We start from the raw sequence: 18162 nt of genomic DNA, 5'->3' as shown, positions 1-18162 counted from the left end.
AAAAATAGTAACACCAGAATATTTGATGTATTTTGTGTCATAAAGACACATAAAATAGTTAAATATACATCACAAATGACACAAAATGGTGTAACAATACATTGACACACTACACTTTTGCAAAAGCACATTGTCTAATTAACCTGTTTAAAAGCAAAGCACGAAACCTTTAAAGGGCCATGAAACTCTAAAGAATTGTGGTTGAGATTTTAACAATTATTTGAAGTCAAGTTTAGTCATTAGTGTGGCGCACACTTCATAGATGCACAATGTGTTTTAAAGATATGGAGTGACTGTGAGAAAGTGTCTGGTGCAAAAGTGCAAACACTGGTGCAAGTGTCGGATAAAGAGTCAGAGATGAAAGAGTGTGTTTTCTACAGGTGGTTTGTTCCACCTACTCACCTGTGAGACACTCAGAATGCCTGAATAAAAGTACACTAGACATTATAAAGCCCACCTCTCCCACCCAATTGCCTTTATTAAACATTTCTTTATGTTGTAGTCAATTGTAATAGACAGTTAATTGTTTATTACACTTATAATTACATATTATATGTTACATATTGTTTATTATAATATTAAATGATCATATTATTGTATTTGGTAATAATTATTTATTATATTATTAAGTTATGACATTTAAATATATTTTTCTTTTTTTTCTTTTTTTTTAACCTTGCCTCCTGTCCAATAACATTTAATAAAGATCCTTATATCGTTTGTGTATTTGTTTAATATATTTATTATATAATACATATAGTAATAAATATTTATAAAAATTTATTTATTTATTTTTATACTGCAGGTTAAATGTGTTTATATATAGTTAACTTTAACTGTTAAAGCTACTACTTGCTACTAAATTGGTTAAAGTTATTAGTAACTAATAAAGTTTTGGTAACTAATAACTTTTCTAAATTTGATTGTAAAGCAATAATGTGCACCTTTTGTCATTATCAGCTAAACTTGGATTCAATTATTTGACATAAACTTGAATTAAATCAAACTGAATTATTATTACATACAGTATATAATGAGAATAAAACAATAATGTATGAAAAACTTTATATACTGTATAATAATCATTTATAATTAATATATATATATATATATATATATATATTTATTGCATGAATTCCTTATATTCTTATATCTATTTAATATTTTAATTAGACATTACTTTATCATGTACACTTTCAATAAATGACAGAAACAGTTATTTTGATTTGATTTGCTTTGTATTGAACAAATTCAGTGTTGTACATGTAGAACTTGGAGCTGTGATGCTTTTAGCTGTGTCGTTGTCTCGCCTCATCAGTAATATAATAAAGTAGGGAGCTTTCATGACCCTTTAAGAGGCGCGTCAATGGAGTGAAGACTATGGAGTAAATTTAGTGCCAAAAAATCCAGTATTTTGCAAAGAATCACTCAACTTGCTTGCGAAAACCCAGTAACGTATTGTAAAGGTAGAATAGTAAACATGCTTCACATATCCATTATCACATTTCACAGACACAGTCCACCCTACTGCATTTCGGCCCTCGAACAAACACCAGATCTATTGCATACAGCTGCGACCTGTCTGTTGCGGATGCAAGACAGTGGCCCTCTTCTGAGATTCTCTTCACCCGATTCCCTCCGGACACATCCAGGTGGATTTCTCACTGGCGCATTCAGACAGATTTCTCGCGAGTGCGGATGCGCCACTTTCCTCCTTCAGGACAGCAGATGACGCTATGGGTCAGTTTACGTCAGTCTCCAAGAGGAAGCCTGAAACCTGGGCTTAAACTTCAGCATTTTTAATTAAATAAAACATCTAATAATAATAATACTAATAAACTATAATAATATAATAATAAACACTATAATAATAATAATAATAATAATAATAATAATAATAATAATATAATAAACACTATAATAATAATATTTTAATAATAATAAATAAACACATTAATAATAATAATAATACTAATAATAATAATAATAATAATAATATTAATAATAAACACATCAATAATAATAATAAAATAATAATAATAATAAATAAATAAACACATCAATAATAATAATAATAATAATAATAATAATAATAATAAACTTTTATTTAGGATTCAGCTAATTAATTTTAAAGTAATAAAACATTTAATTTTCAGTCTATATTTATATACACAATTATTAGTTTAGCATTTTTAAAAATAAATTTAATAATTCTAAGATAATAATTAATAGATATGTTGAAACTAGGGAATATGAAATTAATATTATATTACTTAAAACACTACAGCAAACAGGTGAGTTTCTGCCTTTTCACCAGTTTATTGAAACATTATTACACTTAAAAGCGCCAGCTAATACATTTTTCATTATAATAAAACATTTAATAAGCTAATTCTTATTTTTTACTTCATATTTTTATGCATAATTAGTAGCTAAAGGTTAGGTTGATTTTTTTATTATTTAAATAATTATATTAATCATATATTAATAAACTTGGGAATATTATATTAAGATTATATTACGCCAAACAGGTTATTGCAACATTTTAACACATTTTATCAGCCCTCCACGACGAGTTTAATCGGGAAATCAAACATTTACATCTAACCACAAACACATTAAGTAATTAGTTATACTGTCCTACATTAGTGATTATGTTTAAAGCGAAAGAACATATGTCATATCTATCTACATTATAATATTTCATTTAATTGAATAGCGGGTTAATTTTTCGCAATAATGTAGAATATATAGAAATAATGATAATGTTACAGCCTCGTAACTGCTGATTTTATACTAACCGTTTACATTACGTCTAAATGATCGATATATTATGTTAAGTAGATACAGTAAGACAGAAACTCATCTGTTCACTGATCATTTTATTTTAGTCAGCTGTAGTTTAGGCATGGGTTTCAGGCTTCCTCTAGGAGATTAACGTAGACTGACCCATAGCGCCATCTACTGTCTCGTTGAAAGAAATGGCGCAACCGCATTTGCAAGAAAATCCGCCTGAATGCACTAGTGGGAGAATCCACCCGATTGCATCTGAGGAAATCGGGTAGAGAGTCTCAGAGGAGAGCAACCGCCTCAAACTCGTAATGGACAGGTATACAGCTGTATTTTTCTGTGAAATGTGATTGTATTCGTGAAGCACCACTGAGTTTTGCTTTGTTAGCGAGTCGAGTGAGTCTTCGCAAAATGCTGGATTTGTTTGTAAAATATTGGCACAAAATTCACTCCATACCTGTCGGCCCCATGAGTTGCATCCAAGAACAGTAGCTTTCAGCGCTGAAGATAAAAAGATGATACTTATCCAGCGATACTTATCCTACTTTGATTCCCTTCGGTGTTTCCCTCTCGTTCTCATGTAGTGGCCTGATCTTCCCCTGCTGTGCAGCATTTCTGGGTACAGAGCAAACAGGGTGAACATTTACAACAATCAAGCATAGTGTTAGTTCAGACAGGTGAAGTCTAGAAAGGTTACAGTTGTGAATATACATTAACGATAATTATTTATATTAGTTGAACAATATGATTACTGTACAAAAATAATTACATTACTGTGAGGGTAGGTGTTAATAAAATACAATTAATGGGTCATTTAAGAAGTGATTTAAATAATTCTAGTTTATTTCCAGCTGCAGCTGTATCCCTGAACAACAACCGTTCAGACGGGATACGTCTACACCCTGTAATAACTGAAGAGCGGGCAGGGTGAGGGGATGCATGAGGAAGTGGACATTTTTGCCATGAAAATACTGCCAATTGCATGAGTCTGATGCTGAATGTGTGAGAGTTGGCAGCCCTGGTTCAAAGTATTCAAATTTACATGTTAATCAGCCTCTTGTTTCTGACATTTGCATTAACTCATAACTAATCATATAAAATATAGATAATCATAATTAGTTGGTTTGCATGATTTTGGGTTCTCTTCGTTTACCCCATGGGTCGGGTGCAAATCACACAGGGGACTGACCCATACCTGCCAACACTCCTTTTCCAGGGAGTCTCACGTTTTTTCAGACCCGCCACGTAATTTCTCCAGGAAAACTCCTGTAATTCCCTCATCCAGACACCCTTACACCCTTCAGAGACAAATCTTGGCAGGTGTGGACTAATTCCCTGAAGGAAGTCAACACGAGATGTAATGAATGGTCACCCCCTTAAATAGTGAGAAATAGTTTGCTTTGTGTATCTTAAATAAAATGAATAATTAAAATAACGACAAACCAAAACTTGTCGATCCCACCAGATAATTGGGTGTAGAGGGAACTATGAAACTGTGGTGATATTTTACCTCTTTGGCAAGCTGCTACATTTGGTGACCTGAAAAGAAAATACAGAAATTAGGTCTAATGTCTACATTACACTTGGATTTATTCTGATGTTAGAGTGAATTATGTACTTATAAAACAAACACATAAAAAAGATGAAATGTGAATATTTCTTCAAAATACCTTAAACCATGGATGATGCGGGATGTCTTCTAAACTGATCCGCTTAGATGGATCTTGTTGCAGGAGGCAGCAAATCAGATCACAACAGTCTGCAGAAAAGAGAGAAAGAGGAATTTTAAACTTGACGTCTTACAGTTGTCCTTGTATGAAGCTGTAAGCTTTAAACTTGTGAGTGATTCAGAAATATAATTGATTTTTGTTGTGATGAATGGCAACTCACCATGTGACAAGCGAGAACTGGACCAACAGCTTGAATTCATCCGCAGCAAAATCCTGGATCGTGGAAGGCGTCCACACAGCAGTACATATAACAGGATTCCCAAAGACCACACAGTGGCAGGTTTCCCATGGTACCGTCTCATCATGTTAAACTCAGGAGGGGAATACTGTCTCGTCCCTGATGAGAAGAGAGATTATGTTGAAGAGAAGAGAGATTATGCTGAAATACTACAACAGGTTTTCACTGTATACATTAGCATGTTTTGTGGTTATTACAACATGCTTTAAAGCATTAGTTTACCCAAAAACATTATTTCTGTTATTAATTCCTGCAATATTACTCCAATATCACTTGATTAGCTAATCGAAATGTTTTAAATTCTGAATCGATTTTGATTAAACACACAGCCCTAGTAATTAACAGAACTTTCAGTTTTGGTTGATCTAACCCTTACTGTCACTTGTCATTAGAATTGAAGTTCAAAACTGTTTTTTTGCAAAACTGAAATTTGCATCATAATACACATACCACTGTAGTGATGATACGCAGAATCCTTCAGGAGGTCCCCGCACCCAAAGTCAATCAGTTTGACCCGGAGTGTTTGTGGGTTGATCAGCAGGTTCTCCAGCTTTATGTCACGGTGAAAGACTCCGCGAGCACAGCACACTTGAGCAGCCCGTATCGTCTGCCCCATGATAACCCGTGCTTTGGTTTCATTGAGGAATCCTCCAGAGCGTTTAACATAGACGCTCAGATCTTCACAGGGTGTGGAAAGTTCCAAAACCAAGATGTAGTGGCCAGGATAGTCCTCCCAGTCCAGGAGCCGAATGATCTCTGGAACCCTGGGGCTCTTATTAACCATGAGCATCAGGGCAACCTCTAATGGAACAGGTGCAAAATGTCTCGGCTAGAAGAAAGGTCATTAAGGATTGTTAGATGAAGGTCCTTTCCCATATGTGGATACACTGGACAATCTTTTAATTTAGTTACATGTAAATGTTTAAAAAATATGCTTACAATATTGATGTACTGCATGGTCGCCCACTTCTTGATGAACTTTACTGCCACCTGTACAACAAAACAAATTATTTTATTGTAAACAAGATCAAAAGCACTAAGAGGAATCAAAATGGATAGTGAGATAAAACATTTTGCTGTGTGAAAAAGCAATGATACCTTTCTGCCATCGTGTATGCGGGTCCCTTTATAGACTCTTCCAAATCCTCCCTGGCCAATCATTCTCTTTAATACAAACCCGCTCAACCTTTTCTGTCCATTTCTAGCAGGGCCCTGATATATTGGCAGAGTACACTGTTTCATCGATGACAAGGCAGACACCATCTCAACAGTAATCGGTTGTAGCAGGTTCTTTTCTTGCGGTGCAGTTGTTGATTTTGCATCTGTATTGAACAAAAAAAAAAAAAACAATGCCCTGGATTAAAAATCTTATAAAGGAAATAATCAAATCTCACTCCACCCTTTTATCCCACAGTCAATCACATTACATCATTAGTTAGACGGCCATCTCCATTTCATTTCAATATACTGTAATTAACCACACAAGAAATATTTTTCTTCACCTTTAAAAGCATTTAAAAGCTTTAATTTCATTACACAGGAAAATACCATCTCAATTATCATTATTTACTTATTCATGTCTACGTTAATGCATAAAATTCTGACAGTCCAAAACATTAAAAATACATTTTGATCTCATTATTTGCATCATCACATATTCAAAACCCATGATACACAATATTATAGCTAAACAACAAAACATTAAAGAAACACAGAAAGGTCCAAATTTACCTTAAAATCTGTGGACATTTTTCTAATGCTAATAAATAACACATGATTACAAAAGAGACACATTCCCCAAGTCCTCTCCTCAATATTTAGGTCAATTGTTTATTTTTAAAGTATATTTCTGGCCTTTCAACTAACTCCCTGGTGCTGATGGTATACTTTAATGGGAATTATTCACCCGCACTCTGTCAGAACTTCAATCATTTCTGATTCTTTAGATTTAGTCATTTAGCAGATGCTTTTGAGAGTCAAAGATTGAACTAAAGACCTGGATTAAAAACTTGATCATTGCCCTAAAATTCAACTAGATTTTTGTTTTAATATGTTTCTTATGATTCTTAGTTCAAGACACAAGACAAACCAGTTGCACATTATCATAACATGTGGCATGATGTGGCACACCTTTCCACGATGAGGCACGCTTCAGGACCATAATGTAGTAATCGGGCTTGTCCTGCCAGTCCAGCAGCTTAAACTTCTGTGGAACTGTTGGGTCCTTTTTAGGCATGAGTAACCTGGCCACCTCTAATGGAACGGGTGCAAAATGTCCAGGCTAGAAGAAAAATCATTTTAAGGATTGTTAGATTTTCATTTCCCCAATATGGATGAATATACTGGACAAACTCTTTTATTTACATGTAAATATCTGAAAAAGATGCTTACAATGTTGATGTACTGCATGCTCCTGCGTTTTCTGGTGAATTTTACTGCCACCTGAACAACAAAACAAAACATTTCATATGATTGTAAACAAGATGAAAGACATTTCTTGGACCTGAAATGAATAGTAAGATTCATACCTTAAGGCCATCTCGTCTGCGTTTCCCTTCATAGACGGTGCCAAATGTTCCATGGACAACCATTCTTATTAATTCAAACCCATTCAAAATGTTTTGTCCATTTCCAGCAGGTCCAGCGGGTCTTGGATGTACTGGCACAGCAGGCTGCTTTACCGACTGAGCGGACACCATCTCAACGCTAATCGGTTGTAGCAGTTTGTCTTCTCTGTTCTGGGTCCAGAGAAGTACAAAATCTATATTGGCTGTCATCCTCATGTTTCTCGCTGGCTCATCATCTGTACTGGAACTGGATACTGATGTTGCACTTTGATCGGTATCATACAGCCCAGAGCTGTTGGACTTTCCTGCAATTGTTGATATTGTTCCTGTGTTGAACAAAAAAAAAAACAACATCATGGATTAACAATCTGATAAAGGACTAAATCAAACTTATCATCTTTATATAATGCATGAAGGTGTCGACATTTTTCGTATGATTTTGGGTTCTGTTCGTTTACCCCCATGGGTGGGGTGCGAATCACAAAAATTAAAAACTGCTTTTATCCTAGTCGAAATAAAACAAATAAGACTTTCTCCAGAAGAAAAAATATTATCAGACATACTGTGAAAATTTCCTTGCTCTGTTAAACATCATTTGGGAAATATTTAAAAAAGAAAAAAAAAATCAAATGGAAGTTAACAATTCTGCCATCAACTGTACATTTTAATATATGTAAATATAAATCACCTCTTGAACAGAAATTAAAAACAAAAAGCTTCTCACCGTTGCTCTGTTGACTCAAGTTGGCTTCACGGCAAACCCGTGGTGATGGACACTCCAAGATAATGGTGTAATAATCAGGCAGATCCTGCCAGTCCAGCAGCTGAATGGTCTTTGGACCTCTGAGGCTCTTATTAACAAGGGCTAATAGACCGACTTCTAATGGAAGGGCTACAGGATGACCAGGCTGGAAAAGAAAAAAAAATGTTAGTCCATTTTAATCCAAATTATTTACATTTTCAGTTTAAAAAGATGGCTTTCACACTGCTTAATCATCATTCTGTACTCCTTTTTAACTAAAGGTAAAAGTACAATTTAGCATTTATTGCTCGTACTATGGAAGTCAATGGTTACAAGTATTCAGTATTCTTTCAACAAAAGAAACTCAAAAAGATTTGGAACCACCTGATGGTGAATGCATGATGGATGAACTATCCTTTTAATTTGAATAATTTTGAAAAAAATAAATCAACATTAAATTGAACTTTCTCATGCAAGTCGTCAAATTTACGAAAAATGTATTCAAATATAAGTGAACTGTTAGCGTTTCCTGAAAATGATTGTGTCAGTAAATACATCAAGTTTACTTCTATCTAGGAATTCTGTCAGTATAGTCAAAGTTACATTTCTAAAGTCTTTTTCTCAGAGTTACAGTGCTCAGCATAATTGAGTACACCCCATTTTGAAAATGAATATTTTATGCATTTCTCAGTGAATATAGGCAATGTATTTTGGTGCATTTAAACAAAACAGATTCATTAAACACATATATTTATCAAAATAACAATTTTGTTACCAAACATATTTAGAAATTGAAAGATAATACAATAAAATTTTGTAAAACTTTGCAAAAATTACAACCCAATTTTAATAAAAATTTTTAATATTTTTTGCTTCTCTTGATTTTTCCTCTTTTTTTTTTTATTTGTATTTAATACTTTTCTATGACACATAAATTTGGGTGTACTAATTTTGGATTGTTATCATAAGTTATTTTGTTAGATAAGCTCCAGGTTTGACTTCAGTACTGGCTAATTTAATGTACATGCACAAATATAATATTGTCTAGCTTCCTATAAAAATATGAATTTAAAAGAGGATTGTGAAGGGTGTATTTATATAAGCTGAGCACTGTACATACAGTATATAATAAATGCATCAAAACCACAATGAAACTATTTGTTATGTGTATTATAATGTATGTGAAATTCTAGGATTCCCTTTAAATGGTTTAGATTATGACCCAGGTTATCAATGACAAGTGTGAAAAGCCATACTGTGTGGGGGGAAAAGAAGCTTTGGTTTACTTACCACTATGCATGTCACCTCCCAAAACTTTCTTGCAACTTTCACTGCCACCTTGAGGTTATCGGTCATACGCCTGCCCTCGTAGATGGTGTCAGATCCTCTCCTACAGAGAATTCTTCTGACTTCATACCGCCTCAGAATATCACTGGTTGGACTGTGGTGTGCTTGAACCGAAACAGAATGGCTGGAAGAACTCTGGACATCCATTAATTCAATTGTTGGACTGGAGTAAAAAGTGGTCAGCTTTTTAAAGCTCTCCAACATTCTCCACATTTCCGGATGCTCAACAGAACTTTCTTCCTTCTTTCTTTTACTGTTCGGCCCACTATCAAAATACTCATCCTTTCTCCTTTTCCTCAGAGACACTATAACAGAACTGTCTTCCGGCTTCCTTTTTCTGTTCGGCCTCCTATCAAAATACTCTGATTTTCTCCTTTTTCTTAAAGGCTCTTCAACAAAACTCTCCTCTCTCTTTCTTGTTCTGTTCGGCCTCCAATCAAAATACATTCTCCTTTTTCTTTCTGGTCCCTCATCAAAACCCTCCTCCCTTTTCCTCTTTGTCTCTGACCCCATATCAACATCCTCTATCTTTCTAGAAGACTCTTCAAAATAAATCTCTTCCCTTTTTCTTTTACTTTTTAACCCCCCATCAAAATAGTGATCCTCTTTCCTTTTTCTGAGAGGCTCTTCACCAAAAATCTCACCCCTCTTTCTTTTTCTGGGTTGCCTCCTATTTAAACACTCTAAATATTCATATTTTCTCCTTTTTCTCTCGGGTCCCTCTTCAAATATATCCTCCATTTTCCTTTTTCTCTTAAACCCCTTAATAAAATACTCTGTCCTGCTTATCTTTGTCGGAGGCTCTTCAGCAGAACTCTCTTCCCACTTTCTTTTTCTGCTTAGCCTCCTAATAGGCAAACTAGAAAAAGACAAACTGTCTTCCCCATTCATTTTTCTCTCAGAACCCTTAAAAAGCTGTTTCATTCTCTTTCTTGGAGGCTCTTCAGCAGAAATCTCCTCCATCTTTCTTTTCCTGTTTGGCCTCCTATCTAAATAATCATATTTTCTTCTTTTTCTCTCTGGTCCCTCATCAAGACCGTCCTCTATTTTCCTCTTTCTCTCACACCCCTTAAAAAACTCTTTCATTCTCTTTCTTGGAGGCTCTTCAGCAGAAATCTCCTCCATCTTTCTTTTCCTGTTAGGCCTCCTATCTAAATACTCATATTTTCTTCTTTTTCTCTCTGGTCCCTCATCAAGACCGTCCTCTATTTTCCTCTTTCTCTCACATCCCTTAAAAAACTCTTTCATTCTCTTTCTTGGAGGCTCTTCAGCAGAAATCTCCTCCATCTTTCGTTTCCTGCTTGGCCTCCTATCCAAACACTCGTCCTCTCTCCTACTCTTCTCATATCCCTCACCGACACAAACGGGATGAAACGCAGCCTCGTTCGTGCCGGGTATTGGGGGTGTACGGAAACCATACACCTGATAGCTGTGAGAACTCCGTTTTCGCTCCATAGACATGTTTTACAGCTCTACAACTGAACAAATAATGATGCGCGTGTAGAAAATTCAGAGCTAGAGAAGCACTACGTCATGTGCTGCATGTGTTCCAAAGATTCTATTTTTTGCGTCATCGGAGCTGAGGTAAACCGGGCTGCGCTTGTTTTCATTCAAATAGCCTCGCACTTTGACAGCACTATATATTTATTAATAGTAGAATCTGTATATATTTTGATTACATATTATTTATATTATAATGAAATGGTCAAAAATGTTATGATAAATGGAAACAAACTAATACACAGACATATCGTCAGTTTTTTTGTTGTGCATATTCGGCCATATTGTTATGTACTGCGTGCATTACTGCCATTCGGCCATATTGCGTGCATTTACTGTTTTTGCTTCATAATTTAGCTCGCACGCAAAGATGTTTCATCCAATATATTATAGAGGAATATAAATGTAATCACGGTGTCATAATTAGTTGTTATTGCTACTTTGTAAATAATGAAAAGAGGCCATTGTTTTTCATTTTTATTTTTTTTTTCAAATTTTAAAGCGGTCTTAAGTTTTTAATTTCACTTGATATGACCATGCTCAATCCAGCTGGGGGCGCTGTTGGCACAGAAACAATAACAGGCACATATTCATTTTCGAAAATATAGGAAATGTAATAAATGCATTGAGTTCTCTTTCCCAGATAAGATTTGACCATTATTTGGACCCTCCAGCACTTTATCTGGTTGGACACTAAAGATGCCGAAGAGAGAATCAGTCACATACTTATTACAGACAATATTTATTTAATATTCTTTTAATATTCTTTTTCATGGCATGTTAAAGCTTTTAAAGTTTTCCTACCTAAATAAGACGTTTAAACCACATAAAAAGTTATATTATATTATAAGTTTTATACACACACACACACACACACACACACACACACACACACACACACACACACATATATATATATATATATATATATATATATATATATATATATATATATATATATATATATATATATATTTATATATATAAAAGCGAGTCAGTGAATTATAATTAACATCAGTGAAAGTCAGTGAATTTAAAAAAATAATAATAATGAACACATTTTTCTACTACATACAAATGTGTTTTCGTTCAGCCAAACACGACAGCTCCAAAACTGAACCGAGATGAAGCAAAAGGAAGAGGTGCTCTTCTGTCAGACATCTGTTAAGGCGCCAAACTAAAGAAGACAAAAAACTTTTTCTTGAAAGTAAGTCGACTGGACTCCACTCCAAAATACAAGTCATTTTTGATAAATAATATTTGAATTATTGCATTAATATTTGATCAACAAAACGTATTTATTTATTTTTTTGACAGAGGCTGGAGGTCGAAGTGGTGGAGGAGGAGGAGGAGGGGGAGGCGGCGGAGACAATAGTGGTGGTGGTGGTGGAGAAGGTTTTGAAGGTGGCTCTGGTCCAAAGGCAATGGGAGGGTTGTTCAGTGAAGCAGTGCCTAAATTACGACCCGTCGGTGGTCAGTTTCCTTTTCAAAAACTATTTTCTTTCAAAGTTGCGAATTTATGCGCAAAATTTAAAACAAAGATTCTATCTCGTGTGTTTAAGGCAGAGGTCACCAATCTCGGTTCTTGCAGGGCGGGTGTTTCTGCTGGGTTAAACTCCAACTTACCTCAACACACCTGCCTGGATGTTTCAAGTATACCTAGTAAGACCTCGATTAGCTTGTTCAGGTGTGTTTGATTAGGGTTGAAGCTAAAATCTGCAGGACACCGGCCCTCCAGGAACAAGTTTGGTGATCCCTGGTTTGAGGGAATTAAATCTTTACATTACAGGAAGCTAACATGATATATGAATAATAAACATAATCATTTCTGTGGGTTGAGAATCCACTTTATCTAAAGTTTCAAATCAAATTAAATGCATAAATTATGCAAATTCATTCATTTATTAATTTTCTTGTTGGCTTAGTCCCTTTTATTAATTCAAGGTTGCCACAGCGGAAGGAACCACCAACTTATCCAGCAAGTTTTTACGCAGCGGATGCCCTTCCAGCCACAACCCATCTCTGGGAAAAATTATGCAAATCTTTTAGTCAAATTAAAATGCATTTGATTCATGATTTTTATGCATATTTCTAGAGTCTTGGTGTTTCCATTGAACATTTTTTGCTCTCTTTTGTTTATTTATTTGAAAATCGATCGCAAAGCGTTCAGCTTTGCATCCACTTGGCTCGTGCCCTGCAGTACCTCGAGGTCTGAGTAATTCTGAAGAGGACGGCTCCAGTCGTGATGATGGATGTCGCAACTCACCTCCCGAACAGCAATGAAATCATCGTCCCTCACTTCCAGACGTCTCCAAACCATCAGTTCCAAGCAGTTCCACCCTAAAACCCACCAACTCCGCTCCTCCCCCTCCACCGTTCAATCGTGCTGGCAATCGTGGACCCTCTTCAGCTCAACAGGGCTCTGGGCAGAGTCGTGACAATCCCTTTCCACCACCACCACCACCTGTAAGCAAAGGGCCTCCACCTTCACCTGCTCATGAGGGGACTCTTAGACATCCTCCCCTTTCATCTCGCTCCTCTTCATCATTGTAATAATGTTCGTTTCGTGGGAAGAAGAAGGCAGGGTCGGCGATATCAGGTAAGCACAATTTTTATTTATAATGTTCTGTGTATGTGTGTGCGTGTCGAGACTGAAGTTCGACAGGCTCTCCTCTCTCCCGGCTTCTCCTTCTCCTCCCCTTATGAAGGTGTCTCTCCGGCCTAATCACTAGAAAACACAGGTGTTAATAATTATTTATGATTAGACCACTGACCAGCCGCCGGTGTCTCCGCCTGCTCTCCCCCCTTTCTGGGTGTTCGATCACGCCTTCCCCACCACATACCCCCACCGCCCGTCTCAGGCCGGGCAGCCGTCCGGCCTGCAGCTCCCCCCCTCCCCCCGCCCGGGAGAGGAAGTCCGCTACAACCATCTGCGCGCCCGGCCTGTGGATCACTTTGAATTTGAAAGGCTGTAAAGCGAGATACCAACGGGTGATCCGCGCGTTGGTATCCTTCATGCGGTGGAGCCACTGGAGGGGGGCATGATCCGAACAGAGGACGAACTCCTTGCCCAAGAGATAATAGCGGAGAGTGAGGACGGCCCACCTGATCGCCAAACACTCTTTTTCTATGGTGCTGTACTTCGCCTCCCTGTTAGATAATTTGCGGCTAATGTACAGCACCGGCCGTTCCTCACCCTCCACCTCCTGGGCGAGCACCGCCCCCAAACCCCGATCGGACGCATCCGTCTGTAAAATAAAGGGGAGAGCAAAATTAGGAGCATGTAATAGCGGCCCCCCGCAAAGTGCAGCTTTAACTTTGGTGAAGGCCTGTTGACACTGCTCCGTCCACTGGACGGTATCTGGTTCCCCCTTTTTAGTGAGATCGGTTAAGGGACTGACGAGGGCCGAATATTCAGGAACAAATCGTCTATAATATCCCGCCAGCCCCAAAAACTGTCTCACCTCCTTTTTGGTCTTGGGCCTCGGGCAGGTTGCAATAGCTGCGGTTTTATCAATTTGTGGCCGCACCTGCCCATGACCCAAGTGGAAGCCCAGATACCTTACCTCCACTCGCCCAATTGCACACTTCCTCGGGTTGGCCGTGAGTCCTGCCCGTCTCAGCGCTGATAATACTGCCCGCAGGTGCTGCATATGCCGCTGCCAGTCATTACTGAAGATAATGATATCATCCAAATACGCAGCGGCATATGCTGAGTGGCGGGCAAGTATTTTGTCCATCAGGCGCTGAAACGTCGCCGGAGCCCCGAACAGCCCGAATGGAAGTGTCACGAATTGGTGTAATCCAAACGGCGTTGTGAAGGCAGTTTTTTCTCGGGATATTGGAGAAAGGGGAATTTGCCAATACCCTTTCGTTAAATCCAATGTCGAATAAAAGCGAGCAGCGCCTAACCGGTCGAGCAACTCGTCAATCCGCGGCATTGGATACGCATCAAATTTTGATACGGCATTTAATTTACGATAATCTACACAGAACCGGACCGTGCCGTCTGTCTTAGGAACTAAGACGATCGGGCTCGCCCAGTCGCTGTGTGATTCTTCTACTACCCCCATCTCTAGCATTTTCCCCAATTCTTCCTGAACCACTTTTTTTTTGTGTTCAGGCAGACGGTACGGGCGGGTTCTAACGACCACGCCTGGCTCGGTCTCGATGTGGTGCTGAATCATATTAGTGCGACCGGGCAGGGGTGAGAACACGTCTTTAAATTCATTTTGTAGGAGCTGGACGTCAGCGAGCTGGGCGAGCGAGAGATGATCACCCCCGGCGACCAGAGCACTCGACCGATTACAGTCTACGCACTCCGGTCCCAGGTCATCCTCGCCTGTAATCACCGTTGCTAACGCCACGTCCTCCGGCTCCCTCCATAGTTTTAATAAATTAATATGATAAATTTGACGTGCCCCACTCCTGTCTGTTCGTACCACCTCATAATCGAGATCGTTCACTCGCCGTGTGACCTCAAATGGCCCTTGCCACTTGGCGAGTAATTTAGAGCTAGAAGAAGGCAGCAGTACAAGCACTTTATCTCCCGGTGAAAATGTTCGTAGTTTAGTGCCCTTATCATAACGCCGGCGTTGTTCATTCTGAGCCTTGAGCAAATTCTCCATGGATAGCCGCCCCAGTGCATGGAGTTTTGCTCGCAGGTCCAGAATGTACTGAATTTCATTTTTGCTGTTAGAAGGCTCGTCCTCCCAAGCCTCTCTGACGACATCCAACACCCCTCGGGGCTGTCTGCCGTAGAGGAGCTCGAATGGGGAAAACCCAGTAGAGGCTTGGGGAACCTCCCGCACGGCGAACAACAAGGGCTCTAACCATTTATCCCAATTTTTCGCGTCTTCGTGAACGAATTTACGAATCATTGCTTTAAGTGTGCGATTAAACCGTTCCACCAGTCCGTCTGTTTGTGGGTGATAGACGCTAGTCCGAATCGATTTAATGCCCAATAATTCGTATAATTCGCGCAAAGTGCGTGACATAAACGCGGTGCCTTGGTCGGTGAGGATTTCCTTGGGAATCCCCACCCGGGAGATGAAGCGGAAGAGAGCCTCCGCAACACTCTTAGCGGAGATGTTGCGGAGAGCTACAGCTTCCGGATACCGGGTTGCATAATCCACTAGGACTAATGCAAAACGGTGTCCGCGTGCGGATCGCTCTAATGGCCCGATGAGATCCATACCAATTCTTTCGAAGGGGATCTCCATTAATGGTAACGGGCGCAATGGCGCTTTTGGGGTGGCCGGCGGATTTACCAGCTGACATTCAGGACACGCAGCGCACCATCTGCTGACGTCTCCGTGAATGCCCGGCCAAAAGAAACGGGCCATGAGGCGATTTAGTGTGGCCGCTTGACCTAAATGTCCGGCCATAGGGTTTGCATGAGCCGCCTGGAAAAGCATTTCCCGACGGCTTTTAGGAACCAATAATTGGGTGGTATCTTCTTTTGATTGAGTGTCTTGGGTCACTCGATACACCCTGTCTTTAATGATCGCAAAATAGGGATAGTTGAGTGGTCGCTCAGGCTGGAGGACATGCCCATCGATCACTTTTACCTGCTCGATGGCATTTCTCAGCGTGTCATCACGCGACTGCTCCAGAGGGAAGTCCTTACAGCGGGAAATTCCCAGGCCTCCCTCTGAGTCAGAGCGCGATGACGTCACCGGAGATTCCCCCAGCTGAGCGATCCGCCCCCTAGCCGTCGATCCTTTCCTCCAAGAGGCACCCGCTGTCAAAACCCCTAATAGTTTATTAAAATCAGGCCAATTTGTTCCCAAAATCAGCGGATGCTTGAGGTGCGGGTTAACCGCTACCTCTACGCTATGTTTTTGACCCCGAAATTGGATCTTTACGGCCGCTAGCGGGTAGTGAATTTCATCACCGTGCACACACCTCACCCTAACCGTGCGGCTTTTATCCAATGCCGTGTCTTGCATCAGGCATGGGTGGATAGAGGTTTGGTTACACCCTGAATCCACCAAGGCCTGATATTTATCCCCCTTTATACTCACCGGTATCTGATATAGCCCATTGCGACCGGGGGCGACAGCCGGGGCGTCGGGTACGCGGATCAAAGCCCCCACCTCCATCGCGGAGCAATTCTCGGGGCTATGATCCACGCCCCCGCACCGCCAACACGTCGGCCCAGACCTCACCACTGCACCCCCGGGGCCAGTTGGTCCAACCGATTGAGCCGGAGAGAAACCTGTTGTGGCTGGAGAAACCACTAGAGGGCGTGCTTCCCCACCCCTTTCCGGATATCCCCCCCACCGAGGCATCGAGCGAGAGGTATCCGCCCCAGAGCCCCGCTTCCTCGGCGCTGGCACAGGAGGCACAACACGAAGGGCCGGCCGCTCTCACTCAGCTCCAGGGACCGGAACCGCTGGCGTTGTTCTTCCGGGTTGCGGCCGGCCCGTTGGAGAATGGCTCGCTTCAGGTGAGCATAGTCCAGGAGATTCTGGGCCGGTAGCTGCTGCGCCGCGATCTGGGCTTCGCCTGACAGCAGCGGGATGATTCTCACCGGCCACTCGGCCCGTGGCCAGCCACACGCCTCCGCCATTTTCTCAAAGAGGTCCAGAAATACCTCCGGGTCGTCCTGAGGCCCCATTTTCTGAAGGGAGATGGGAGGGTGGGCGGCAGATGTCGACGCGGGCCGGATCCCCTGGTCCAGCAGTCTCCGGACGAGCTCGCGGTCCTCGCGCTGGGCCTCCACCAAAGCACGGAACCGCTGGTCCTGGTCCGCCCGGATCTCCACCAGCGCCTCATGTTGTTCGCGATGGAGGACCGCGAGCGCCTGGATCACTTCCGCGAATGGAGTAGCTGACGGAGTGGTCATCTTGGCAGCGAAGTCTCCTCTTCTTCCCGGGTTTCGGCACCACTGTAATAATGTTCGTTTCGTGGGAAGAAGAAGGCAGGGTCGGCGATATCAGGTAAGCACAATTTTTATTTATTATGTTTTGTGTATGTGTGTGCGTGTCGAGACTGAAGTTCGACAGGCTCTCCTCTCTCCCGGCTTCTCCTTCTCCTCCCCTTATGAAGGTGTCTCTCCGGCCCAATCACTAGAAAACACAGGTGTTAATAATTATTTATGATTAGACCACTGACCAGCCGCCGGTGTCTCCGCCTGCTCTCCCCCCTTTCTGGGTGTTCGATCACGCCTTCCCCACCACAATCATCTTCAATTTCTTCTGGAAATGCACCTCCACCACCTCCACCTTATCGTCAGCCGCCTAC

General features: G+C 40.3%; 1 protein-coding gene across 2 annotated transcripts; it reads right to left on the bottom strand.

The window, feature by feature from the left end:
- Nucleotides 1–1222: 1222 nt before the first annotated feature.
- On the bottom strand, nucleotides 1223–10968 carry LOC147841683 (uncharacterized). 2 transcript variants are annotated; one of them, XR_015502383.1, is made up of 13 exons: nucleotides 9358–10968; nucleotides 8050–8233; nucleotides 7287–7651; nucleotides 7150–7200; nucleotides 6889–7039; nucleotides 5857–6080; nucleotides 5698–5748; nucleotides 5209–5587; nucleotides 4681–4857; nucleotides 4461–4549; nucleotides 4301–4329; nucleotides 3158–3405; nucleotides 1223–1622 (listed from the first exon to the last, which is right to left on the bottom strand). XR_015502383.1 is itself a non-coding variant. In XM_087273353.1 (12 exons), exons 1-12 carry the CDS (start codon nucleotides 10873–10875, stop codon nucleotides 3327–3329), a joined length of 3297 nt encoding a protein of 1098 aa, XP_087129479.1. In that variant the 5' UTR covers nucleotides 10876–10968; the 3' UTR covers nucleotides 2487–3326. The 2 variants fall into 2 exon arrangements, 1 of the variants encoding a protein (XP_087129479.1); XM_087273353.1 differs by lacking the exon at nucleotides 1223–1622 and having other exon boundaries at nucleotides 2487–3405.
- Nucleotides 10969–18162: the final 7194 nt, after the last annotated feature.

Source organism: Danio rerio, chromosome 11 (genome assembly GCF_052040795.2).
Source record: "Danio rerio strain M-AB ecotype USA chromosome 11, GRCz13ab, whole genome shotgun sequence".
Classification (NCBI taxonomy): domain Eukaryota; kingdom Metazoa; phylum Chordata; class Actinopteri; order Cypriniformes; family Danionidae; genus Danio; species Danio rerio.
Note: the sequence above shows the minus strand (reverse complement) of the source record. Positions and strands in the feature narration are given on the sequence as shown.

Excerpts from the sequence above, each read along its gene's own strand:
- LOC147841683 (XM_087273353.1), bottom strand. The coding sequence starts at position 10,875 with ATGTCTATGGAGCGAAAACGGAGTTCTCACAGCTATCAGGTGTATGGT. Across the intron at positions 7,652-8,049 it reads CTTGAGTCAACAGAGCAACG|GAACAATATCAACAATTGCA; the intron begins GTGAGAAGCTTT and ends TGTTCAACACAG. Across the intron at positions 7,201-7,286 it reads GCAGACGAGATGGCCTTAAG|GTGGCAGTAAAATTCACCAG; the intron begins GTATGAATCTTA and ends TTTGTTGTTCAG.